Here is a 26,861-nt window from a genome sequence, read left to right as displayed (position 1 = left end):
TTTCTTTCTCTACTACATAGTGCATGGTATTTATTGATGGCAGCCTTATTAATAAGTACTTAAGAGAATGTAGATCCATAAATTGTCATGCTTCCTTTTAACAGCAGATGAAATATGGCAGGTAATGAACTGAATATTTCATTTGTAAAGAATTGTATTTTTATGTCAGATTGGTAGGGACTGATTTGATCATCATGCTCAATACCATGAGACTCTCCATCATGTTGGCAGCTGGAGAGTTTTCCTTGGTTAGGTTCCTGTCTATTATCTGGGAAATGAGAAGGAATCTCTTGTTTTCTGCGCCTGGATTTTTGTATAAGTCCTTTACAGTAGTTTATCCTTGTTTCCTTTCTTCCTGTCTTTTTAATCTCTAAGAAATCAGATAGGTTTGAGTCTAGGAAGGCAGGGCAGTTTGACTAATGGATAATGTTAATGTATCTTAGCATTACAGTAGGAAAGTGGTTTAGTTTATTTATTGGTAGATATTTGTATTAAATTGTATAAATTGAATGTCAGTGATAAAAGTCTGTTGGAAGTAGAAACATTTTGTCTCCAAAGGAAAAGAATGTAAGTATAAAAAAGCATGTTACACAATGCCATAAAGCAGTGATAACGAACTATCCACAATGGCACGCAGAGTCCTCTCTGTTGTCCCTTGCCAGAGTTCCTTACTAGAAAGCCAGAGGAACTGGGTGGGGTGGGGGAGAATGTTCCCTTCCCCCTCTGCATGCACCTGAGGACATTCCTCACTCCTCCCACCCCTCTGCCTAGCAGCCAGTAGGAGCACTTCCTCCCTCTCCCGTCTGGGTTAAGGGGGGGTTGGAGGGCAAAATGTGTGTGTGGCGGTCATGGCACTCAGTCTGGGGTGGAGTGTGGGCAGGGGCTGGTACTCCATCACTGCTCTATAGCATTTTATGCTTAGAAAGTACTTTACACATGAGGTTCCTTTTCTGAGACTGTTAGCAGAGGTGGGGATGGAACATAGGGGTGCAGATCACTGACTTTTTAACTGGCTTCATGGAACTCTCATGTTCCAACATACATCTCTGTATGTTTCTTTAAAAAAAAAGTATTGTTCCCCTGGTCTACAAATGGTACTCCAGACCATGTAGGCTCAGTAACTGTGAATTCCTACCTATATGCCATCTGTTCTTTGGAAATCAGAGGTTCACTCTCTGACAAGTCTTCCTGGCTCCCCAGCATTCTATTCCTTAACAACTAGACAGGGAGGAAAGAATTGAGGCCCTGTAGAAATGGTAGTTCAGACTCTTGATGTGGGCCTTTCACTCTTCACCTTGCCGGGCAACCGGACAGAACAACTCACTTTGGAGATGCTGCCTAATAAGACCATAGATGTGAGGGATGGCCCGAAATGTGAGGTTAGGTAGGAGGAAGGGTTTTCATAATTGTGCCAATTCCATTTCTTCTGCAGATTTCTTTTGGGGAAACATAAAGCTGCTATTGAAGTGTATAATGAAGCAGCTAAACTTAACCAGAAAGACTGGGTAAGTAGCGAACTTTCAGTCCTTCTCAGTGAGGAATCATACACATCTCATCCTTTATCAAGTTCCTGTATCCCACTGTAATCTGCATTATTGGAATATTCTCTTAATACTCATCTTGGTCTTATTTGGAGCACAATAAGCTACTTTTGACAAATATACCAAATCTTGAATGATATTTTATTTATTAATTACCAGGTTTGTTTATATACACAAGAACATACTTGTGCATATGTATGCATGGATGTATTCACACAAACACATACATGCTGATTGACATAAACACATACACAACAGTGCTGACGTATATACACAATGTAATCACTACACATGTGTATACATGCAAACATACAATAACACATCCATGTACTCTCACACATGCACATACTCCTATACATACCCATACATAGGCAGGTTTCTCCTGGTGGGATGTAAGCTTTTTGAGGGTACATCCATTATTTCTTTTTGTCTTTGTATCCTCAATGACCAGCACAGTGTCTGGAATACAGTAGGCACTTAATAAATGCTTATTAATTGTCTGCTATGTGACAGACACCATGTTTTTTGAGATACAAAAACAAACTGAAAAATTTCCCACACTCAGGGAGCTTCTCTTTCCCCACCCAATGCCAAGAGTGGCACTTTAGGTTTGTGCTTGTATCAAATTTCTGTGATAAGGTTTTGGTATCCAAGATATATGAACAATTGTGATATACTTTAAATATAAATCCAAAAGCCATTTTTTGATAAGTGGTCAAAGATATGAACAACAGATCGTTAAAAAGAATTGCAAAGTATTAAAAATCACTTGAAAGAATGTTCCAAATCACTAAGAATAAGAGAAATTCAAATCAACACAGACCTGAGATTTTTACCTCACACCCTGAAAACTGGCAAAGATGAAGAGAGACAGGATGGATAATTTCAGTGGGATTTGGGAAAGATTGGCACACTGGTACATTATTGGTGGAGCTCTAAACAGATACAGCCATTTAGAAGAGCAATTTGGAATTATACAAAGAAACTAAAATGCCCATATCCTTTAACCCATAGATTCCATTAGTACAATGGAATTATATCCCAAGGAGGTTATTGATAAGAAGAAAGTGCCCATATACAAAAATATTTATAGCAGCACTTCTTGCGATACCAAATAATTGGAAACAGACAAAATATTTATAGTTTGGGGCAGTGCTGGGCAAACTATTCCCTGCGGGTCAGATCCAGGCTGTAGTTTTCCCATCACTGCCTTAACCAATTCCCTAATCACTATGCCTGATGATGGGCAAACTTTGGCCTGGGTCTGACTCGCAGGGAATAGTTTGCCCATCACTGGTTTGGGGAATAGCTAAACAAACTAGATATGTGAATGTAATGAAATATTCATGGGCTGTAATAAATGGCAAATGTGATGAAAACAGAAAAGTTTGGCATGATCTCTATGTATGGCTGTACCATATGAAGTAAGTAGAGCCAAGAAAACAAAATATACAATCACCACAACCATATATGGTTAGAACCACATACACACAAAAAAAATCAAAAGTGAATCTTGTAAAATTATGAAAAATATGTCTTGAAAGAGAAGATATGAGAAGATGTTTGTACCTCATGACCTTGTATAGGTGGGAGGTCCACAAGAGTTTTCTTTCATGTTTTCTAACTTTTTCTGTATATTGATCAATTATGCTGGTTTTTCCTCTTCTTTTCCTTTTTCTGTTTTTAAAAAATATTGTTATATGTGATGGCTCTTTGTGAGGGTGAGGTGGAGGGATAGTGGGAGAAACTGGTAATGCAATAAAACAATATCGTTATAAAACAGTTTTAAAATGATAAAAATATGCTACTGTGTAGTTTTCCTATCTTTCTCTCTCCCTGTGAAAAAGTATGTACATTTTAGTCTCCTTCTGTGTAATCCCAAAATAATTTCCCAAATGATTTGATCAGTTTGTAGTTCCACCAACAGTGTAGTAGTGTGTCCATTTTTACACATCATTGACTCCATTTTAAAAAATCATTTCTGGCAGTTTGCTGGCTGTAAAATAAAACTTCAAAGTTGTTTTTATTTGTATTTGATTATTAATAGCAATTTGGAGCATTCATTTTAAGCAGTCATTTTCAATTAATTAAGAAAGTTACTATTTAAAGAAATTCTTTAATGAAACTTTTTTGAATACAGATATTTACTTCCTCATTTTATTTTGTTTTTTTCTTGTATATCTTGTATATCTTGTAAATTTGGCATTTTCTTCTAAATGCTGGGTGTATTTTTAAAGCTCAAGAAGGTGTATTTCTTCCCTTCAAAAATGTCTGCCTCTTCTATGATTTTTTTGGTGATAAGTGGGTCAAGTTTATGACTCAAAAATGCAGTCACTTGGCATCGTCTCCAAGCTATGGGTTCAGTTGTTTTCAGATTCTCTTGGAGTCCTGCTTTTCTTCTTGAGATACTGTCAGTTCTTCCTCCGGGGCTATCTTTTCAATCAGGTTCTGCTAGAAGCTCTCTCTACTTCTGCTTTCTGCTATTCAATTTGCTTTTCTGACTTAGAGAATCTGTACTATATATTTCTCACCAAGTACCTTGATTTACCATATCAATCTGTCTGTTAAATATAAAAGAACACATTTAAAGTCTGACTGAAATGTAACTACAGTTTGTGTTTTCAAATTGAGGATTGTCTGAGCAAAGACTCTTACCACAAGATACTATTTTGTTCTCTCTGTCTGCCACCTGTAAGGTTATACCTGACGCTGTTGTCCCTTCTTTCTTTTGTGCAGGAAATCTGCCATAACTTAGGAGTTTGTTACATGTATTTGAAGCATTTCAACAAGGTAATTTGCACAATCACGTTTTTCTTTGGGTAAAGGATTTCACTGATGATGATTCACCATACTGCAGCCAAATTTTACTGATGATTTGGTTTATATGACTTGGAGAAATAAATCATCTGATTTCTAGGACCTCTAAAAAGTTTAAGATCTTTTATTGCTTAGAAATAGAAGAGTGAGTATTAGTATATAATCAGTTTCCCACATTTTCTGCCTCTTGGTTTTGTAATTATCTTGTGGTTTTAGGTATTTTTTTTAAACCCTTAACTTCTGGGTATTGGTTCCTAGGTAGATGAGTGGTAAGAGTAGGGGGATCAAGTAGCAATGTAAGTAGCAATGGGGATCAAGTGACTTGCCCAGGGTCATACAGCTGGGAAGTGTCTGAGGCCAGATTTGAATCTAGGACCTCCTGTCTCTAGGCCTGACTCTCAATCCACTGAGCTACCCAGCTGCCCCAGTTTTAGGTATTTTTAAAAAAGAAAAGTCAAGTTCGATAGATTATGGGAGGCAGTAGTAATTTGAAATGTGGCTTTCCCCTTTCTGCTTTTCTCTCTCTTCTCCTCTAATTGTGAGCTTTGCAAACATTCTGATGAAACTCATATGTTAAAAGTGGATCTTGTTAACCTTCAAGTGAACATTTCCAAGTGCTGTAACCATCTCACAGCTCCCCTTGTGTAGTTTAAGCATTAGGTGATAGAGATTATTTTTCAGCTCTAAGAAGATCTGATATGCGAGAGATTCTCTAGGCTTTTCAGCCCTCCCACTGAAATGCAGAATTTGCATTTCAGAATATGTTCAGTCACTAAAAAAAATCAGTTTAGAAATAAGTCTGTTAGAGAAGTATCCTGGGCAACAAAAAGAGAACAGAGTTGCTTGATCTCAGTCAGGAAGGGGGGAGGCCAATTTAGGTGTTGGATGGAAAGTCAGTGATAATACTGGAGCTAGGGCAAGGGCCACTAGCCCCTTTGTAAAGCAGCACACAAACATAAAATGTCAGATGAATGTGTGAGAGGTTCAGGGCACGTGTGGAGAACATGTCTCTTTCTTTAAAGAGCCTGAATCAGCTCTCACTGTTCCCACTGGACTCTCTTGGTGAGGAAATTCTGGCAGTTCTGAGAGTCCTCAGGAGATTCTGTTAATTCATGCCCAGTAGGAAGTCAAATTGAGGAGGTCTGGCTGGTCCAAGGAAAGCATACTAGACTCTGTTCTGTTTATGTGAAGCCTGTAGCAAGGATGCCTTCCTTGTATTTTGTGTGCTTGTTGAGGTGTGCCACATCTCTCATTTTGCATCTGGGAGACTTGTTCAGTTGAGCATCCTCTTTCTGAAACATGCTGAGTAAGTCAGGCATCCTCCCCCAGAGAAGCAGATCTGTTAGGAGCTCTGGAGCCCTGAGGCCAGGGTACATGCAGGGTGAAGGAAATCTGCTTGAGCTCCATGCGGCCTCGGGCAATGGTTCGGGCAGTGTTGCGTGGGGCCAGGCCGCCATGTTCTTGCCAGACTGCCCATCTTAGAGCATCTCCCCCAGATAGCTGGTGAGAGAGGGCAAGGGGACACTCCCTGAACTGCCCACAAAGGAAAAATGAGGATGTGGTGCTGGGGAAATGCTGACTCAGGCATCATCATCATTAATAATAGAAATATAACCCTCATCTGAGTGACACAGAGTTGTCCATTTGCCTTTTCCTATGTGGCACTGACTTGGTTCTTTTTTACCATATAGGCAAAAGACCAATTGCACAGTGCCCTACAGCTCAACAAACATGATCTGACCTACATAATGTTGGGAAAAATTCATTTGCTGGAGGGGGACCTGGACAAGGCTATTGAAATCTATAAGAAGGCTGTGGAGTAAGTATGCCCATTTTCTCTAAAGTGGTGGGAGAAAATGCAATAGGACAGATTTCAATACTGCAAATCTGAATAGAAGCATAGAGAATTGCTTTGATTTTCATTGTTCATGTTTTGGTTTGGTTGTTAGGATGTTGTGATTGGGACAGTTCCTGTAGTAACTACCCTTAACCATCTGTCCCATTAAGCCCCTGAATTTCTTCATCTCTGCTTCATCACTAACACTGAAAAAGGAGATATTCAAGCTCTCTGGGATGATAGTGGGGTGGAGAAAGAACATTCCTTCACCACTTTCTTGAAAAATGACAAATGCCCAAGACCCTTTCTCCTCTGGGAGATTGCCTTAAGGTATAGCCAGTGAAGCATCTCAACAACTGAGCAACCAGTGTGAGCCTTCCTTGTCTGAAATGAGCTTATGTGAATTTAAATGTAAGGTGCATGAAGCAAAGGTGGGAACTCTGGAGGTCAGTGCTATCCCTATTTAAATGGCCAGAGTTGTAAAAGGGGCAGAGTTGATAAAGGGAGCAAATGGATGGTGTAATATTGAAAATTAATGTTATGCTAAATGTAATATTTAGAAATTGGTTTAGAAATATAATATTAGTTTTAAAAAATTGTTGTGGTTGCCATTTATGAAATAATTAACCCTTAAGTCATGAGGATGATAGTGGCTTTTAACAATTTAATTTTAATAGAAATATAGTCTAAGAAAGAAATAAGGAGGGAAGGAAATGGAAAAATCTTACCAGCCCATGAGAGTGTCTTCCACCTGAGCCACCAACACTGAATCCCAGAAAGACCCCCAGCCAATGACCTCCAGAGAAGATCCTGATCTCCTCTACAGTCTCATTTTTTATAGTTCTCTTTCTCCATGTCACTCCCTTTCAGTGTGTTCTGGTCTATCACATCTCGGGAACCAATCAAAGTCTCTGTCTTGGACCCATAACCCTTAGTTCTGGGTCATGATCCTAGGGTTCTTAACCTGTGACCTCTGTTTGGAGCGTTCCAGCCACGCTAATGGGCTGGCTCAGATGAGCAGAAAGTTCACGACCCTGGGAGGAAGGTGCAGTAGTGCAGTGGATGGAGAGCCAGTCCTAGAAACAGGAGGTCCTAGCTTCAAATCTGGTCTCAGATACTTCCTAGCTGTGTGACCCTGGGCAAGTCACTTAATCCCCATTGCCTAGCCCTTAACTGTTCTTTTTTCTTGGAACCAATACACAGTATTTATTCTAAGACAGAAGGTAAGAGTTTACAAAAGGGGGGTTTCAGCTGGGTGGCTCAGTGGACTGAGAGCCAGGCACAGAGACAGGAGGTCCTGAGTTCAATCTGACCTCAAGAAACTTCCTAGCTGTGTGACCTTGGGCAAGTCACTTAACCCCCATTGCCTAGCCCTTACCACTCTTCTGCCTTGGAACCAAAACACAGTATTGATTCTAAGATGGAAAGTAAGGGTTTAAAAAAAAAGAGGAGGGAGTATGCCCTGGTAATCCTTAAACATGGGGACTAGTGCTTGCTGTGATATTCCTTCCATCTTCAGATCTTCCCCCATTCTCAACACAGAATGGATCCTATATTAGCCATAGACACTTTTGCAGATATAAGCCTTTAAGTAATACCTAATGTTATCCAGCCCTGTACAGAAGATGACAAAGCCCTGATTGTTGATAATTGGGAAAACCTTAATTGTGGAGATAACTGGCTTCACTCTGGTGATTTCTGATCTCCTGGTATATCAGGTTCTGCCAGGTTTTGGCACAGGTCACTTTTTGGGATATTTCTTTTCAGGGGAACAGCCGTCCCAGTAAATTTCAGCATAGTATGGGGTTTTATCAGAAAGCAGAATGTCTCTCTGCTCTGTTACATTTTGTAGGAGTTATCTTCTGAATTATTCTGAGATTTATCCTTCCTGTTCTACCCAGTCTCATCTCTTCTTATCAAGGCAATGAAGCTCCAAATACATGTTTGGTTACTTGGTTATTTACAATTCTGGCCCATCAACAGCCACATTTTCCATTTTTTGAAAGGCATGATAATGCTTAATGATAACTAGCCACCAAAAAACCTTCAGTTTTACCAAACAACTTGCCCTGCTTGAGGCATAAATTATCTTTCTATGTGATCTTGGCGGAGTTCTTATGAATAAGTAGTAGGGACACTACAGCTTCTTTTGGATTGTTACCAACCCCATTAAGCCACTTAAATTCAGCCTTTTAATTCAATAAGCATTTATTGAGAGCCTGCTATAATCCAGGAACTGTGTTAGTCACTGAAGATAAAAACACCATCTCTTTCTTCAAGGAGCTTATGTTCTACTGAGTATGTACAGCAAGTACACAGATAGATAAATAGAAAGTCAGTTGGGCACTAACCCCGGGGGGCATCAGTCAGGGAGAAGCCTCTGAAGAAGAAGCCATCTGAGTGAACTGGGAAGGGAGTTAAGGACTCTCAAGAATAGGGGTAAGGAGGGAGAGCCATGCAGGCATGTGAGGGGAAAACTGCTGCCAAGCCTGAGGCTGGAAATGGCCTGTCACCTGTGAGGACATGTCAGGGGAAACATGGGAGAAAGATAGATGGGAGCCATTGGGAGTTTGTTTTGTCCCAGAGACACTAGGGAAGCAAACATGGGAGTGATGGTAGGTCGGGGCTGGCAATAGTGTGGAGGGTAGATCAGAGGGGGGAGGAATCGGAAGGAGGTGATGAGGGCCTGCACGAGGATCACGGAAATATTTGTGCCTGCAAGAGACCTGGAGCGAGGATGGAGAGGTGGCCTCTGCTTGGCGGTGAGAGGAAAGTGAAAGGGAAAATCTGGGAGTGTGCCCTCGACAGTAATAGGGAAGTCAGGAAGAGGAGCAGTTTAAGGAGGAAAGAGAAGGAATCCTGTTTTTAGACATTTTGAGTTTGAGATAGCAGGTGGAGGTGGTTGGCAAGTCATGTGGGCCTGGAAATGGAACTCAGGAGGGCAGGTGATCATTGGCTGTAGATGTATGGGAGTTTTTTGCATAGATAGATTCATTGAACCCCAAGAGTGAATAGCATCACAGAGATATAGTGTAGGGAGAAAAGTGGGCCCAGGGTAGAGTTCTGAGGTTGGTTTACCTGTATATAGGGGGGCATGGATCATGCCATTTGGGCTAATTAATTAGAATTGATATAACAAGCTCACTGGTCTGTGTTCCAGGTTTTCACCGGAAAATACAGAACTTCTCACAACCTTAGGACTACTCTATTTACAGGTAATCCCAGCTCTCCTCACTCATAAGCTAATTTTGAAAATGGCCTATTAGTTCGGTCCAAAGTTTTTCTTTCCTTGAAGCCTTTTGATATGGACTTGATACTTTTCACTCAAGGCCACATCAAACAGCCTTTCATGAGGATTCTTTCCTATGTCTCCTAATTTTCTGCATCTGCATGAGAATAGAGTCTGTTTGGGGCCCAGTTGTATTCCTTAGCCAGCCTGGGATAGCACTGGGAGGTCAAATGACTCCCCTGGTGAAAAAGTTCAGTTGTTTCTTGTGAAGACAGCAGTGATGATGCTGGAAGTCAGGACTCCTGAGGCTGGGTTGGGACTTTTTCATCTGAAGACCTCAGTTCAAGAGGAGTGCACAGGTGCTGAAATGTGGAGGTATTGTGCCCAAAATTAGAACAGCAGGAGAGTCTTCCCTTTTACTTCCCGCTTATCCCCTTATTCCATCAGGTGGGGTTCAGGGTGGCTTTCAGAGGAGGAAAGGGCTCTAGGCCAGCCACTCAGCATCCTGTTCAGATGCCTCAGTGTAGTATAGCTGCAGACTCTGAGAGGACATAGCCCTATTTGCCACTTTCTTTTTTCCTTAAGTGAGAAGAAAGGGGTCTCCTAAAAACTGTGTCCTCCAAAGGGAGTAGGAGGGTGGGCTTGTGGACCCTGAAGGTCTTTGCATGTGACAGCTGAGGACAGAAGGAGTGACATGTTACTCTGGTCTCCTACAGTGGCTGCTTCTGGCCAGGCAGCCACACAGAAGATTGTCACGAAAGTAATAATGGTTTCTTTTCTTTTTTTTTTTTTTTTAAACCTGAAACACTTCATTTTGACACAGGTTGGAATTCCAACAAATCTAATACAAAGTATATTCCATGAACACAATAATGCACTTCCATCTGTTAAGTTGAGGCTCCTTTATCCTCCTGTCATCTCTGATCACTTAGTGGAAAGGATCTCTGTTTGAACTTTGATCTTTGGTATCAACAATATCAGTATTTTATTTACATCAAGGACGTGTGAATTTGGGAGTTTCTTTTCTTCACTGTGTCTCAAATCTTCTTAGGTTCTTCTGAATTCCTAATTTTCTTTATATTTTACTGTATAAGAATATTCCATTCCATTGATATATCACAATTATTTCACTCTTCTTCTCCTGGGAGTCCGTACCAATGAAATCACAGATCCATACCCACTTCTGTACATAAAATCATTGGAAAAAGCTACAAAATGCCAGGAGCTACTGGTTTTCATCTTAGGACAGACAGAGCTTCAACCATGGGAATTCTCTTGTCCAGCCCAAGATATGTGTGACTAGTGGATGTCATAGTTTACCCTGCCTCTCTGATATTGTTCTCTTATTTTCTTTACCCTCCCTAAGCTTGGCATTTACCAGAAGGCATTTGAACATCTTGGAAATGCGCTGACTTTTGACCCTACCAACTATAAGGTATCAAAGGATGTAGCCCCACAGGAACATCATTGCTTTCATATATAATAGTCTCTCGTGCCAATCAGAGCAAACTTTGCACAGGCAGGGTCCTGGGGCTTGTTAATAAGATATGGAGATCTGTGAATAAGTTATGAGGTAAGAGAATGGATGGGTGGGTGACACTGAGTGGTTGTCTGGAGTCAGATGGCACTACAAGGCTGCGAGATCAAATCTGGGTACAGGCATAGGCTCCCAGGTTTTGTAGTCTGATAGAATGTAGAACTGGCCTGCCTCATTATATGAGGGAAAACTGAGCTGCAGTTTGCTAATTATGACTTGTTTCTTTAGTCAACCAACAAGCATTTCTTAAGCGCCTATGAGGTGCCAGGTAGGTACTGAGCTCTGCAGATATATAAAAAGGACTTGCAAGGTCCTTCCTCTTAAAGACTTAACCCAACCTGGAGGCACTTAGTGGGCCCTGCTCATGAGAGAAGATGCATTGATTGATTATAGTTGAGAAAAGCTTGTATTTTTCTTAGGAAAGGGAGATAGGAAAACCCCTGCTTCTTTCTCAGAAATGGGAAGAGTAAGCTTTAACATTTATTTAAGTGTCTTTAATGTAACAGTTTTGTTCCTCTGGTTTTTTAGAAATTAGCTATGTAGTAGCCATTCATGCTGATGGAGCCTGGAAGGAGCAGTATCCTCCCTCTGGGCTCCAAGGTGGAAGAATGATCTTCTACCTATATGGTAAAAGAAGTTTCCTGTGGACTTTTTAGGCTATCTTAGCAGCAGGCAGCATGATGCAAACCCATGGGGACTTTGATGTTGCGCTCACCAAATACAGAGTCGTGGCTTGTTCTGTGCCTGAAAGTCCTCCATTATGGAACAACATTGGAATGTGCTTTTTTGGCAAGAAGAAGTATGTTGCGGTAAGTGCCTCCCTTTTATTTCTCTTCTGTGGTGCTTCCGGTCTTCATTAGCTCCTTGCCTGGGCCCCATTACATTTCTTTTCCCTGTAGGCTATCAGCTGTCTGAAAAGAGCCAACTATTTGGCACCATTTGACTGGAAGATCCTGTACAACTTGGGGCTCGTCCACCTGACCATGCAGCAGTATGCATCTGCCTTTCACTTTCTCAGTGCCGCTATCAACTTCCAGCCCAAGATGGGGGAGCTCTACATGCTCTTGGCAAGTATGTGATGCCCCCGTCAACCCTACAGTGGAGTCAAGGGAGCACTGACTGGTAGGAAGGAACAGCTCCTGTCCAGTCCCACTGGAGCTGCCCCATTCCCACTGCCATTTGTCAGAAAACTGAGGGAGGAAGAAGGTCTCATAGGGGGAGTAATGCTGGTTGGCGTTTCACTCAATGAAAGGCCCCTCAAAGCCAGCAACATTAAGTTCCAGGTTTCAGAGGCAGAGGGAGGGCAAAGAGTCTTGGCCTCGGAATCACAAAGCCCCAGGTTCGAGGACCTCAACTCTCTAAGAGAAGGCATGATTGCCTTTTAGCGTTTTAAGGACCATCGTGGGAAAGAGGGATTGAACTACGTTTGTTTTGCTCACTACTTGAGTTCAGACTAGAACTAATGGCTAAAAGTATCATGGTAATAGAACTCAGTGCAATATGAGGATAAAGGATGAAAATTAAAGATATTCAACAGTTGAAGGGCTCTCTTAATAGATGGTGAGATCTCCATCATTGGGAATGTTATACACAGAGTTTCTGAGATTCTGTGGGCTGTGGGAGGCACAGTAAGAGGCTCTGGGAGCCCAGGCCGGTGCACTGAATCAGCAGATCTTGTTTCACCCCAGCCACTGCTTTCTTTTCTGTGCCACAGTTGCTCTGACCAACCTGGAAGATACCGAGAATGCCATCCGAGCCTACGCAGAAGCAGTTGCCCTTGACCAGTGAGTTGGGGGGTTCTTTGTCCCACATTCTGCCCCCTTTTAGTCTGTGGTAAGGACAGTCCAATCCCTGGGCCTGGTCTGTGGCACTGCCCCACTTCTGCTGTGCCCGGCTTGCCACTTGATCCCTGTTCTCCTCCTTGGAAAAGTGAAGAACTCCGTGTCCCCAGGAAGGGGCAGAAGTAGGAACTGTATCCCCTGCCCCGAGCATAGTGACTGCATTCTAGGGATGTTCCCAATGATATCCTTAGTCGTCCAGCGGCAGCCCTGGCCACATAGGGGCAGTGTAGGTGTAAGTCAGTCCAGCCCTGACTGCTGAGTGCTAAGAGGCTCAGGGAGCGGAATTCTGAGAAAGCCGTTCTTCCTTTTGTCCTGGTGGAGGAGGGGAAGCTTTCTTTGGAGGGCTGAACTGAGGATGTTTGGCCAACACTGCCCCACAGGCAGGGCATGAAGAGGCTTCAGGACACCAACTGGTTCTTAACCTTTCTGTTGGGAAAATACAGCATTCAGAATTTTACATTTTTTCTTGGGAAACACAAAGTGATCTAAAGTGCCTTTCATTACAAGGTCACAATGCACTTGTTTTGTGTTTGCCAACCTCAGGTCTAATCCTCTAGTAAATTTGAATTATGCTGTGCTGCTGTACAATCAGGGAGAGAAGAGGAGGGCCCTGGCCCAATACCAAGAAATGGAGAAGAAAGTCACCCTACTCAAGGGGAGCAGCTCTTTGGATTTTGACCCTGAGGTAGGTCTGATTACCCCTGCATTGAACAGGCCTGCCCCAAATAAAGTGAGTTCAGTAGAAGGCTTTATCCAACTAGGCCTTGTTCAATAGTTCTGTTTGCAAAGTGTAGTGTGTGGATGGCGTGTGTATTCTAATATTGCTGGCATTGTGAAAGACATAATTTAAAAAAAAATAAAATTTTACTATTTTTTATAGCTTTAGTCACATTTCCCAATGTATCCTACCAATTTCTACTTCTTAGTAATCCATCTCCTTTTAAAAAAAATAAGGCCATCATTTTCATTCATCTTATGAATATAGCTTCACATGTTTAAACAGAACTAATTTTCTTCCCCCAGAATCCATCCTTTTTCAGAACAGCCCTTATTTGTCAATGGTACCACCTTCCTCCTAGTAAGTGGATCCCATCCCTCAGGGTCATCCTCATTTTTTTCTCTCATCCGATATATCTACCATTTTCTATTTCTCTCACGTCTCACCTCCACAAGTGCAACATTTCCCTAGGCCTTGTCCTTAGTTCCCAAGGCCTCTGGCCTATCATTGATGTCTACATTGTGTCTTTTAGACTATTGCAGTAGCTCCTCAGGGGCTTCCCTACTTGACCACATCATTCACACTGTTGCCTTAGGGATTTCCTAGGAAGTGTACATCTGACCATATCACCCCACCCTCACTCAAGAAACCAGTAGTTCCCTCTTATCCTGGGGACCAAATAGAAATTCATCTCTTCAGTATTCATAGCTTCATCACAACCAGGCTACATCTTACTTCCAGCTTTATTACATATCATCCCTCTCTATATATTGTGTTGAGCCAAACTTTCCCTCTAGCCACTCATTATATGTAACTCATTCTTCCTTCTCAAGTGCCAACAGCTGTAGGAATCCTTTCATGGTAGCTCCATGGTTATTTGTGTGGGTCTTTCATGGACCTAGGAGCTTATTTCTTCCCAAAAGAACTCAAGCTTCTTAAAGGTAGGGACAGTTCAGCTTTCTTTGTCTCCCTAGTGCATGGCACATAGTAGGTGGTAATTAAAAGCTTGCTGGTTAATGCTTCAGTTAACTGCCTTGAAGGTCCTTTTTTATCAGAAAAGGATAATGACTGTTTAAATTAAAATGTGCTAAGTGACCATTAACATACCTTTTTATTAAGGAAGCAAAATGCCAGTGTCATTTTACTTGCCTATCTGCTCATTCTTGACCCTTTGGTCTGCTCTTCAGTGACACTAAATAGCATCTGAAAGTCATCAGTCCCATTCTCCTGCCACCTGAGTCTGCCGTCACTGGGCCAAATCACTAAATCATGATGATTTAATCTACTGTAAACTTAGGGTGCATCACCTAAATTGAGTCCTTATTGCTGCTCAGCTCTCCTATTCATTTCCTATAACATTTTCAAACCTTTTTCTCTTTTAAGCCTCAATTCCTCCTTATCCTTCTGTTTTAATAGAAGAAAGCCAATTTGGCCTTCTACCTTCTATAATACACATCTCCTTTCTTCTGTATAAATGGAGATTTAAACCTTGGACTTCATCCCCCATTAGTCCTTAGTTTTCCCAAAATCCCCTTTAATCTCTCCTGTGCCTTCACGTTCATGTGGTCACATTATTGTTATATAGTTGGCTGACTCTTCCCTCTTTCTTTTTCTTGTGATCATGGAGCAGGAGTGAGGATGGGAGGAACAGGTAAATGGCGGGTCCCTTTAAAATAACTCAACAGGCACATGGCTTCATTTTTCTAAATGGCTTTCAACAAACCCTTTGAAACCATGATATTTTTAATTTTACCACTCTATATTAATTTTATTTCACTCTATATTAATTTTATTTCTTACACTTCTAAACTTTTTAACAGAAGCTGTCTCCCTGAATGCACTCAGATCTTCTCCATAATGCATCTTCCTCACCCCATTCTCTACTTCTTCTGTCTTGCTCAGAATAGGTGTCCTTGGTTTCTGCCAAGGAAAGGGAATAAGGACTTATTAAGTACTGATTATGTACCAGGCACTACGCTTTACAAATATCTCATTTGATCTGCACACCAAACTAGGAGGTTGGTTGCTATTATCCCCATTTTACAGATGAGGAAACTGAGACAGACAGGCTTCCCCAGGATCATAACGGTAGAAAGTGTCTGAGTCTTCCTGACTCCAGGCCCAATACTGTCCACTGGGCCACCTATTGCCACGGCTGGTACCTTTACCAGTATCCTTATGACTATCTGCTCCCTCTTTCCAGGACCTTGCTTAAGCAATATACTTCTTTTATACATCTTTGACCTCTTCTATTCCATTTACCTGTAAACTTTTGCATATCTTCCCTGTCTCGGGAAATTCACATGTTATCTGTTGGCTCATAGAGCTATAATCACTTTTACTACTTTTCTTTGACAAACTTCTTTTAAGTAGTCTGAAGCCTTCCCTTCCTATCACCTCTCACTCATTCCTCAATTCCTTTCAATCTGCTTTCTGTCCCTACTACTACTCCTAGAGCTGCTTTGTCAAAGATCACTAGCAACTCCTTTTTAGATGAAACCAATGGTTTTTCCTTAGTCCTTATCCTTCTTGGCTTCTAGGGAGTTTGCTACCATCACACCCTCCATCTGGATAGATTCTTTTTCCTTTGGCTTTTCCTGGTTCTTTCCTTTCCTTTTTAACTTACCATCCTACCCTTAACCTTTAAATCCTTAACCTTTACCTGCCCTTCCTGATTCCTTAATACTGTTGTTCCCTAAAGTCCTCTCTATCGGTCTCTTTTCTTTCTCTACATTTTCTTCTTTAGCAATTTCATTACCTTCCATGTTGTTAGCTACTTCCTAAAAGCAGATTACCATCTAAATAAAGTATGTGTCACACTTTCTTCTCTTAGCTCTCTAGACATACCTTTCTTATTGCCTACAATTTACTTACTGGCACATCCTGGCTGAACTTTAAATTGAACATGTCCAAAACCTCTCCCCCTGCAACTAGTGGCCCTATAATTTATCCATCCAAGATTTTAAACCTTTGATTGTCCTTCTACTTCTGGGAGCCAAGATGGCAGAGTAAAGAATGTTCCAGTTTGCCTAAACCCATCTCCAAACATCCACACATATAAAAAAGAAAAAAAAAACACTTAAGAAAAGGAGGAGGGGCCTATCTCATCAGGATGTGAAGAGGAAGTAGCTCAACCAGTTCCTATAACTCTGGGGAACCAGCAGAGTGGGGACCAGCCCATTGTACCTGGCCTAGGGAAAGGTAGAGGCATGACCAGCCTATGAAACACTGTCTGAGAAAAGGGAACAGTAGGACTGCCCCACTGAGTGTGGCCAGGAAAAGATAATGATTAGACCATCACATCAAGCACATTTGAGGAAAGGAGCCTAGGACCAGTCCCCCAATCATAGCCCAAGAAAAGGTACAGGCAGGACCAAACCACTGAACAGGTATAGGCAGGACTAATCTACTGAACCAGCCTAAGAAACAATAATGGCAGAGCAGGGACCAGCTCACCTTCTGAGACACCAAAGGGACTTAGCAGCAAGAAAAGCAGAATCCAATTGTACAAAATAGCTGCAAGCCTCCTCACAGCAAGTCAGCTCAGCCACTCTCCCACCCCAGGTACACATTGTGGGAGCCAGAGGCATTCAGACCTGCTAGAGGCACCAAAGCAGACTACACTACAAGCTTAGAACTCTACCCCAAGAGCAAAGCAGAACTTAATATATAGATAAGGTGACAAAAAAAGGAAAGATGAATAAAAGACAAAAAAAAAAAAAACAACTTGACCTTGGAGAATTACTTTAGTGACAGGGAAAATAAAAATGCAAATTCAGAAGAGGACAACAATGCCAAAATGGAAACATGAAACCTCAAAGGCAAGTGTGAAGGGTGTCAGGCTCCCAAAGAACCCCTGAAAGAACTTGAAAAGAAGCTTAAAAATCAAATAAGAGAACTGATAGTAAAACAGCTTCCTAAAGACTACAATGGGCCAGATGAAAAAGGAAGCTCCAAAACAGACTGAAAAAAACAATTTTTTAAAAAGAATTGGCCAAATGGAAAAGGAAACAAATAAAGGAAGAAAATGACTTCTAAAAATTAGAATTGGGCAAATGGAAGCTAATGACAAAAAGTGGGAAACAAAATCAAAAGAATGAAAAAAAAAGAAAATTGGAAATATCTTACTTGAAAAACAACTGACCTGGAAAATAGACACAGAAGAGATAATTTTAAGAATCAGTAGAATTCCTGAATGTCATAAGCAAAAACAGAGCCTAGACACCATATGACAAGAAATCATCAGATGTCCTAATATTCTTGAACAAGAGGGGAAAATAGAAATGGAGAGAATCTGCTAATCGCCACCAAAAGAGGCCCAAAATAAACATCTCAGGACCATTATAGCAAAATTAAAGGATGCTCAGGTCAAGGAAAAAGTGCTACAAGCAGCCAGAAGGGACCAATTTAAGTGTTGTGGAACCCCTGTCAGGATTACATAGGCTCTAATAACTTCTACATTAAAGGACTGGAAGTTATATAATATAATATTCTAAAGGGCAAATGATCTAGGATTATGTTGGTGATCCTATAGCACATGTGTTGGAAGTGCTTGCTCCCTTTTCCCCTTTCCATGAATGCCTGAGGACATTTCTTACATGGCCTGCCCCTCTGCTCAGCAATCCAGTGGGAGGGCTTCTTCTCTCCCCTGCCTATAGTAAGAGGGGGAGCTCACATACAGCTTGAGGGTTGCAGTTTGGGCACTCTATCTCTAAGAGACTTGCCATCACTGATCTAGTATTACAACTCAAGTATTATTTACCCTGTGAAATTAAGATACTGAAGATATCTATGATACTAGAGATACTTAGGATATTTAAAGAAACCAAAATACTTAAATGCTTTTATTTCTATTGGGAGAGTGAGAAAGAGTATACACAAAAGGAAGGGAGTAAGTTGAATAGGATGGGATGATAGCCTAAATAAATAAATAAGGGGGACAAGGATTGGGAGAAGAAAAAAGGAGAGAGAGAAGGGGACAAATGATCTCAAAGAAAGAGACACATAAGAGTCAATACAGTGGAGAATATGGGGCAATGCATGAACTTTACTCTCAACAGAATTAGTTCATAGCAGGAATAATATTTACACTCAGCTATAGAGAACTATCTTACCCTATAGGAAACTAGAAGGGATGGGGAAATAAGAGAAGGGGGACAGAAAAAATGGAGAGGGAATTGGTCAGAAGCAAATAATTTTGAACAATAAAAGGCTGAAAGGAGAGATAAGGATAAAGAAAAGGGAAATAAGATGGAGAGAAGCACAGTAATCATAACTGGGAATCTAAATGAGATGAACGCATCCACAAAATTGAGGATGGCAAATTGTATTAACAAACAGAACCCCACAACATGCTGTTTACAAGAAACACATAAAGGTAAGGGGTTGGAGTAGAATTTATTATGCTTCAGCTAAAGTAAAAAAGGAATAGAGGTAGCAATTGTGATTTCAGACAAAGCAAAAATAAAAATTGACCTAATTAAAAGAAATAAGAAAAAATTACATCTAGATAAAGGTACCATAGACAATAAAACAATAGTGCTAAATGTGTATGCACCAGATGACAAAGGATCCAGATTCCTAAAAATGTTACATGAGTTACAGGAAAGAGGACCTCAACCTTTCCTTCTCAGGAACAGATAAATCCAACCAAAAAATAAATTAATAGTTAAGTAGGTAAATAAAATTTTTTAAAAGTCTGATAGGCTAGACTGATAGAAAAAACAATGGGAATAGAAAGGGATATAGCTTTTTCTCAGCAGTACATAGCATCTTAAAAAAAACTGACCATATACTATAGGGCAGTGATGGTGAACCTTTTAGAGACCACGTGTTGTGCCCCACCCCCCACCCTGTGCTGGGCTTGCCATCTCAACTAGGAGAGGGAGGAAGTGCTCCCATTGGGCCGCTGGGTGGAAGGGTGGGTGAAGTGAGGAATGTCTTCAGTGAGTAGAGAGGGGGAAGGGAGTAGTCCAAGTGCTGGGCTGCTTGTGAGTTGCTCACCTTACCCCTGTGCGCTCCCATTGGCTGCTGGGCAGAGGGGCGGGGGATGTCAGAAAATGTCATCAGGTGTGGTGGAGGGGAGAAGAGAGCAGCTCTGCCCGAGTCCCTCTGCCTTTCTAGTAACGAACTTTGGGGGCAGCTGCATGCCCACAGAAAGCACGCTACATGCCATCTTTGGCATTTTTCCTTAGGTTCACCATCACTGACATAAGGCATAAAAATCTCACAGCTAAATGTAGAAACGCAGAAATATTAAATGTATCCCTATAAGATGATATTGTAATAAAAATTACATTCAACGAAATAAGAAAGACAAAAAATTTGGAAGCTAAAACAATTTCTTTAAAGAGAATGACAATGACATACCAAAATGTATGGGTTGCAGCTAAAGCAGTACATAGGGGAAAATATCTCTGAATGCTTACATCAATAAAATGGAGAAAGAACAGATTGATGAATTGGGCATTCAATGGGAAAAAACTAGAAGAACAAATTTTAAATCCCCAATTAAAAAAAACCTAGAACAAATTAATAATCCCCAATTAAACAACAAATTAGAAATCTTGGAAATCAAAGGAGATATTGATATTGAGAAAAAACCATTGATAAGGAGCTGGTTTTAGGAAAAAATAAAATAGAAACCATTGGTTAACTTGATTTCAAAAAAGAAGGTAAATCAAATTATCAGTATCAAAAAATGGAAAATGTGTATTCTCAACCAATTAGGAAGAAATTAAAGCAATTATTAGAAATTACTTTGCCCAACTATATGCCAATACATCTGACAATCTAAGTGAGACAGATGAAGATTTAAAGAAATATAAATTGCCCAGATTTGTAATAGGATAGAATAAACCGTTCTATCTCAGAAAAAGAAATTGAACAGACCATCAAGAAAAAATCCTCAGGGCCAGGTGGATTCATAAGTGAATTCTATGAAACATTCAAAGAACAGTGAACTCCAGTACTATATAAATGTTTAAAAATAGTTGAAGGAATTCTGCCAAATTCATTTTATGACACAAATGTGGTGCTGATACCTTAACTGGAAAGAGCTAAAACAGAAGGAAAACTATTGACCAATCTAAAAAAATTGATGCAAAATTTTAAAATAAAATATGAGTATGGAGATTACAGCAAAATATCACAAGGATCAATACCATGACCAGGTGGATTTTATACCAAGAATGCAGGGATGATTTGATATTAGAACAATCATCAGCATGATTGACCATATCAGTAAAAAAGTCTAACAAAAACCATATAATCTCACTAGATGCAGAAAAAGCTTTTGACAAAATACAACATCCATTCCTTATCAAAACAGAAAACACTGGCATAAATGGAGCTTTCTTTAAATGGCATCTGCCTAAAACTATCAGCAAGCCTTATCTGTCATAGGGATAAACTAGAAGCCTTTCCAGTAAGATCAGGGGTGAAGCAAAGATTCCCATTATCACCACAGTATTGTACTGAAAATGCTAGCTATAGCAATTAGAAAAGAAAAAGAAATTTAAGGAATTAGAATGGGCAGTGAGGAAACAAAGCATTCCTTGAAGATATGATGGTATATACAGAGAATCTCAGAGAATCAACCAAAAAACTAATCAAAACAATTAACATAAGCAAAGTTGCAGGACATAAAATAAGTGCACATAAATCATCAGTATTTCCATAAGTCTTTGGCAAAGTCCAACAGCTAGAGTTAGAGAAATTCATTCAAAATAACTAGAGATGATATAAAATAACTGGGGGGGGGGCAGTCAGTCTACTTAACAAAAACAAACCCAGGAACTATATGAACACAATTACAAAACACTTTTCACAAAATAAAGTCACCTAAACAATTGGAAAAACATTAATTAAGCTCATGGGTAGGCCAAGCCAATATAATAAAAAATGATAATTCTCCCTAAATTAATTTACCTATTCAGTGCCATATCAGTTAGGCAACTCCAAAATTATTTTTTATAGTTAGAGAAAAGGATAAAACTCATCTGGAAGAACAAAAGGTCAAGAATATCAAGGGAATTAATGGAAAAAAGAATATGAAGAAAGAAAGCTCAGCTAAACTAGATTTCAAACTGTATTATAAAGCAATTATCAAAATTATCTAGAACTGGCTAAGGAATAGAGTAGTGGATCAGTTGAATAGATTAGATAATCAACACACAGTAGTAAATTACCATAGTAATCTAGTATGCTCTAAACCAGTGGTTCCCAAACTTTTTTGGCTTAGCGCCCCCTGGAAATTATGAAACTATTTATTGAACTCAGAATAGAATGTAATACAAAAAAGGTGTGGCCATCACCTCCCTCCTGGATGCGCCCACTTTGGGAATCACTGGTCTAAACTCAAAGTTCTGGGAGCGTTCCCAGAAAAATCTGACAAAAACTGGCAGAAACTAGGCATAGACCAACATCTCACACCGTATATCAGGATAAAATAAAAATGGTTATGTGATCTAGAAATAAAGGGTGAAACCAAAAACAAATTAGGGAAGCACAAAATGGTGTACTTGTCAGACGTTTGGGTAAGGAAAGATTATGTGGCCAAAATAGAACATTGCAATATGTAAAATAGGTAACTGACTACATGAAATTTTAAAACGTTTGCACAAAGAAAACCAGTGCAACCAGAATTAGAAAGGAAAGAGCAAACTGGGAAAAAATGTTTATATCAAGGATCTTTGACAAAGGCCTAATTTCTCAAAGTATATAGAGAAGTGAGTCATTTGTAAGAATTCAAGACATTCCCCAATTGACAATCAAAGGATATGAGCAGGCTGTTCTCAGATGAAGAAATCAAAACTATAGTCATGAAAAATGCTACAAATCACTACTGTTTAGAGAAATGCAAATTAAGGCAAGTCTGAATTACCACCTCATACCTATCCGATAGAGTATTTCTATGCTTGTCTTAAACAATAAGTGACTACAATTTTATACTAGTTGGAGTTATTTGCTTTTTCGTGCCTTCTCCCCAACTTCACCAGTCTTTGAAGTCCTTGGTTTTGTTTTGTCTTTTGCTAAGGTGGACAAAGATTTTCTTTCATGAGGCATAACAAATGAATCCATGTTCAAGGCTTTTCCAGCTCTTAAGTGGTATTATTTAGTACTAGTCCTTCTCTTACAAAAATCTAGTTTATGTTTAGAGTCCCTTCAGGCCAGGCTTGCTTGAGAATGTTTCTTTTCTTGGATGGACAAGATGGTGGAGATGGCTCAGAAAATGGGTGCAGCTCTGCAAGTTGGAGAAGCATTGGTGTGGACTAAACCAGCTAAAGATCCCAAATCGAAGCATCGAACAACTGCAGCCAACAGATCCTCCAATTTCCAGCAGCCCTTGGGGTCCAACCAAGCTCTAGGACAAGCCATGTCTTCAGCAGCCGGGTTTGGGAAAACCATGCAGCTCCCTCTCGGTGAGTAGCCTGCGCGGGCTAGGGGGGATTTCACTTTTGTAGATGTGTTTAAGCCAGGTTTATGACAATTTATACAGCAAATATCAATAAAACTCTCCAGAAGAAACCCACCAAGTTGACAAATTGGTATTTGAGTCTTTAGGCAAATAATGAAATCCAGGATTAGGCCTTTGGTAGTTATTGGATTATTGGCATCCTGGACATGCAGAGCCAACTTGGAAGTACTGGAAGTGGTTTTTCACTTGACTTTCCCTGACCCAGCCTAGCTCCATCCATCCAGGTGGGGAAGCTTTATAAGCTGATGCATGTCTAAGTAAAGCCCTTTCTCAGGGCACTAAAACATAATCCTTTCTCCTGCTGAGAAAGCCTTGGACCCTTCATGGGTCCCTCTACCAGCAGGCCTCATTTTCTTCCTCTAATCGCTCAGAGTTCTCAGCCCCTGGGGGGGTGGGGGGGGAGTCTGAGTGCTGGAGCTGTTTCCTCACTTAACAGGTGCTGGAGGATCCTCTCAGTTCTCCAAGCCTCCTTCCCTCCCTCTGGAGCCTGAGGCAGACTCACCCCAGCTGAGCTCTGAGGTCCAAGAGACACCGAAAGGCAGGCTGGCCCCAGAATAAAGGCGTCTCCTTGGAAAGAACGAAGGATTCCCAAAGGTAATGGTAGAGCAGCGGGGGCTCTGTGGACATGGGGTCACAGTAGTGTTTCCTCGCTTCCCTCCCCTTAGACCCCAATTAGCCTGATAGCCCAGGCAGCCAGCATCTGTCTGTCCTGCTGCGCTCAGCATGGGGGGTTCTCTGATGCCTCAAAGCCCCGCTGGTGGGCTAAGAGATGGCAAGTTACTAGGTATTGTTTGTACCGCTGGCACCAATTGGTACTGTGTTCGGGTCATGGAGCCTAAGTGACTTGCTCACAGTCACACAGCTAGAAAGTGGCTGAGGCCAACCCGAACCCACACCTCCTGCCTAGATCCACTGAGCCCCCTCGCCGCCCCCAAGCACTGCTCCAAATTTTTTTTTAAATTATTGTTTGGTTGTTTTTTGGTACAGAGCAAGACCGGGCCAGCAGCCACAGCAGATGGGGGCCGTGATGACAGCCTCACTTAGCTGGATCTCCATAGAAATTCCCTGCCCCAGAGGCTGCAGGGTGGCAACCACTTGGTTTCTGACCAGTTCTTCCAACATCTCTGCCCTCCAGGCCCAGCTTAGCAAGTGAGCCAGCCTGCCCTGCCCCAGAGCAATCTGGAACCCTCTGAGCTCAGCTCAGTTTCTCAAACAGTCAAAGAATCGCTAGCTTAGATCATGTCTCTCTGGCCAGTGAGTGAGCAGCACCAGCTCTTGCTGAAGGAAAGGAGTGAGCTGCTCGGTCTAAGAAGTTTTTATTTAAGGCAATCACGGACTATGGTCTATTTGTATGTTCTTTATAGAATAAAGATTATGTACTGTCACTCCCTTAGCGGGTTCTTTTCCTTTATACTGTCTCGAAAGATGGCCGGCACCCTCTTTGTTCGTCCTGTTGAAAGTGTGGGAGGGGAGCTCCTCCCCCCATGATGACACTTAGTGTTGATGTAATCAGTCAGCTACCTGGAGGTTGTTTACCATTGAGATGTGCAGGGATAAAGGAAGTTGAAACCAACGAGATGGGAAACTGATTCCACAGGCACACACCCCACCCCCCTGCAAATTAAGGAACTATGATTGGTTCCTGAGATGTGACATGGGAGAGCTAGCAGGTGGAGAAAAATGCTTATACGCCAAGACCCAGCTACTGCTGGCACCCTTGAGCTCTTCTGGCTGGAGATTGGAACCTGAGGGAACCCCTGTTGGGTGGGGGGAGCTTCATTCCATCAGAACAGCACATAGGCTGGGCAACTCTCTACCTCTTTCCTACATTTCCCTCTCTTTACTATCACTACTTTGATGTAATAAAACTACTAAAACAACTAGCAGCCTCATAATTTTAATTATCACAGAAATATACGTAGTCTATTGGAAAATGAAGTATAAGGCTGTTCACATAAAGCTGTTCTTCCATCCCTGTTTGGGAAAATGCAGTTTTAGGTTGTAAATTGGGCCTTTTATGCCTTTGTCTTAAATATGGACACCAAGCTCAGCAGCAGTTGGGAAGGCTCGTGATGTCAAGAACAGCCACCTATTGAAAGAACCCAGGCACTCCTCTGGGTCCCTCCAGTGCTAACAAAGAAGGTATTTATTAGAAATACGGGTTGGGAAGGCAGACAAGATCCTGTGATGCAGATGGGCCAGCGTGAAAGGCTTCAGCAGCTGTCTTTGCTCACCTACTTCCCTAAAGATTTAGGGTAGGGGCAGCTGGGTAGCTCAGTGGATTGAGAGTCAGGCCTAGAGACAGGAGATCCTAGGTTCAAACCCGGCCTCAGCCACTTCCCAGCTGTGTGACCCTGGGCAGGTCACTTGACCCCCATTGCCCACCCTTACCAATCTTCCACCTATGAGACAATACACTGAAGTACAAGGGTTTAAAAAAAAAAAAGATTTAGGGTAAAACAGCTCACAGGGTGAGTGTAGGAGTCATGTCTTCATTATCTTTATATTGCCCTCAGCAGGTAAGACACACAGTAGGTGCTTAATATATGGGTAATAAATGAATGCCGCTGTAGTTTGAGCCTACAAGCCTAGTGAAGAAACCTGAGAAGCAAGTGCCAGACTGCTCCAATCGCAGCCTGGTTCAATAAATGTTTACAAAAGTTCTCCAGAGCTTGCTTTGACTGCAGGCTTTGAGTTCTGGGTCACAGTTTTGACTTGTTCCTGAACTTCTTATGTGTCTGCAAGTCACTTCCCAGCCCCAAACTGGCAATGAGGAAAAGTGAAAAATCTTGGGGGGGGGGGGGAAGGGATGGGGGAGGCAAGTGTGGCCAGGCAGCTAAGATCACTGAGTCTTGGCATACATTCTTGGCTTCCTGGCAGATGCTTTTAACCTGGGGCCCATGGAATGAAAAAAAAAAAAAAGTAACTTTTTTTAACCCTTAACTTCCAGAATCAGTACTGTGTATTTGTTCCAAGGCAGAACAGCAGTTAAGGGCTAGACTTAATAGTTTACACATTCAAAAAGGTGTGAATCCAAAGGTGACAACTCAGACAATTTGGAAACTGTGGTTAGCCCCCATGAAAAAGGGCAGGGATGGGGGCAGCTGGGTAGCTCAGTGGGTTGAGAGCCAGGCCTAGAGACAGGAGGTCCTGGGTTCACATCTGGCTTGACACTTCCTAGCTGTGTGACCCTGGGCAAGTCATTTAACTGCCATTGCCTAGCCCTTACCACTCTTCTGCCTTGGAACCAATACACAGTATTGACTCCAAGACGGAAAGTAAGAGTTTTAAAAAAAAAAAGAAAATGAAAAAGGGCAGGGACAGGAAACTACCATAAAAGCAGAAGTATGTTGAAGGAGTCCAGGAGAGAGTGAACGCCAAGAAGAGTCACTCCAAGAAGGAAGTCAGCTTCAAAAAGGTCGGCCTCAGGAGTCACCTTCAGCTCCAGTCATTGTCTTGGGTGAGTGGATAGCTGGTTTTCCCTTCCTGTCTTCTGGAGGTAGTTTAATTCTGACTGAAGGTTAACAAGTTCTAAACTGGAACAATATTTAGTTAGATAGGTTAATGTCCTTTCAACCCTTTTGTATTTTTCGACTTTACAAATAAAAGATTTATAATTTTCATATATTTAGCCAAACCTATTCATTTTAACACATTTTTGGCGACCACAAAGGGATTACAAGTACCCACAATAATCTGTTATTTTTCTTCCTACTAACTCCAAAACTATCCCTCAGCCAGCTATTATGAACTAATTCCTAAACTTTAAAATTAGACAACAAAACATGATACTGAGCAGCATAACCCAAATTGGGAAAATGCTATTTCTTATATGTCGGAAATGGCTTGTGATCTCAGAAAAT

The 26,861-nt window shown here is 41.3% G+C and overlaps 1 protein-coding gene across 1 annotated transcript in view; it reads left to right on the top strand.

The window, feature by feature from the left end:
* The window catches only part of BBS4 (Bardet-Biedl syndrome 4), a 56,309-nt gene extending 31,431 nt beyond the window's left edge, over positions 1-24,878 (top strand). The window contains exons 6-17 of the mRNA XM_044659128.1: positions 1,433-1,505; positions 4,278-4,331; positions 6,050-6,177; positions 9,356-9,410; positions 10,791-10,859; positions 11,618-11,770; positions 11,861-12,032; positions 12,676-12,745; positions 13,346-13,487; positions 22,732-22,942; positions 23,435-23,592; positions 23,986-24,878. Coding sequence (XP_044515063.1) covers positions 1,433-1,505; positions 4,278-4,331; positions 6,050-6,177; positions 9,356-9,410; positions 10,791-10,859; positions 11,618-11,770; positions 11,861-12,032; positions 12,676-12,745; positions 13,346-13,487; positions 22,732-22,942; positions 23,435-23,556 — 1,249 coding nt within the window. The 3' untranslated portion in view covers positions 23,557-23,592; positions 23,986-24,878. The remainder of the gene's footprint in view (positions 1-1,432; positions 1,506-4,277; positions 4,332-6,049; positions 6,178-9,355; positions 9,411-10,790; positions 10,860-11,617; positions 11,771-11,860; positions 12,033-12,675; positions 12,746-13,345; positions 13,488-22,731; positions 22,943-23,434; positions 23,593-23,985) is intronic.
* The last annotated feature ends 1,983 nt before the right edge of the window (positions 24,879-26,861 follow it).

The sequence above is a fragment of the Gracilinanus agilis genome, chromosome 2 (assembly GCF_016433145.1).
Source record: "Gracilinanus agilis isolate LMUSP501 chromosome 2, AgileGrace, whole genome shotgun sequence".
Lineage (NCBI taxonomy): Eukaryota > Metazoa > Chordata > Mammalia > Didelphimorphia > Didelphidae > Gracilinanus > Gracilinanus agilis.
Note: the sequence above shows the minus strand (reverse complement) of the source record. Positions and strands in the feature narration are given on the sequence as shown.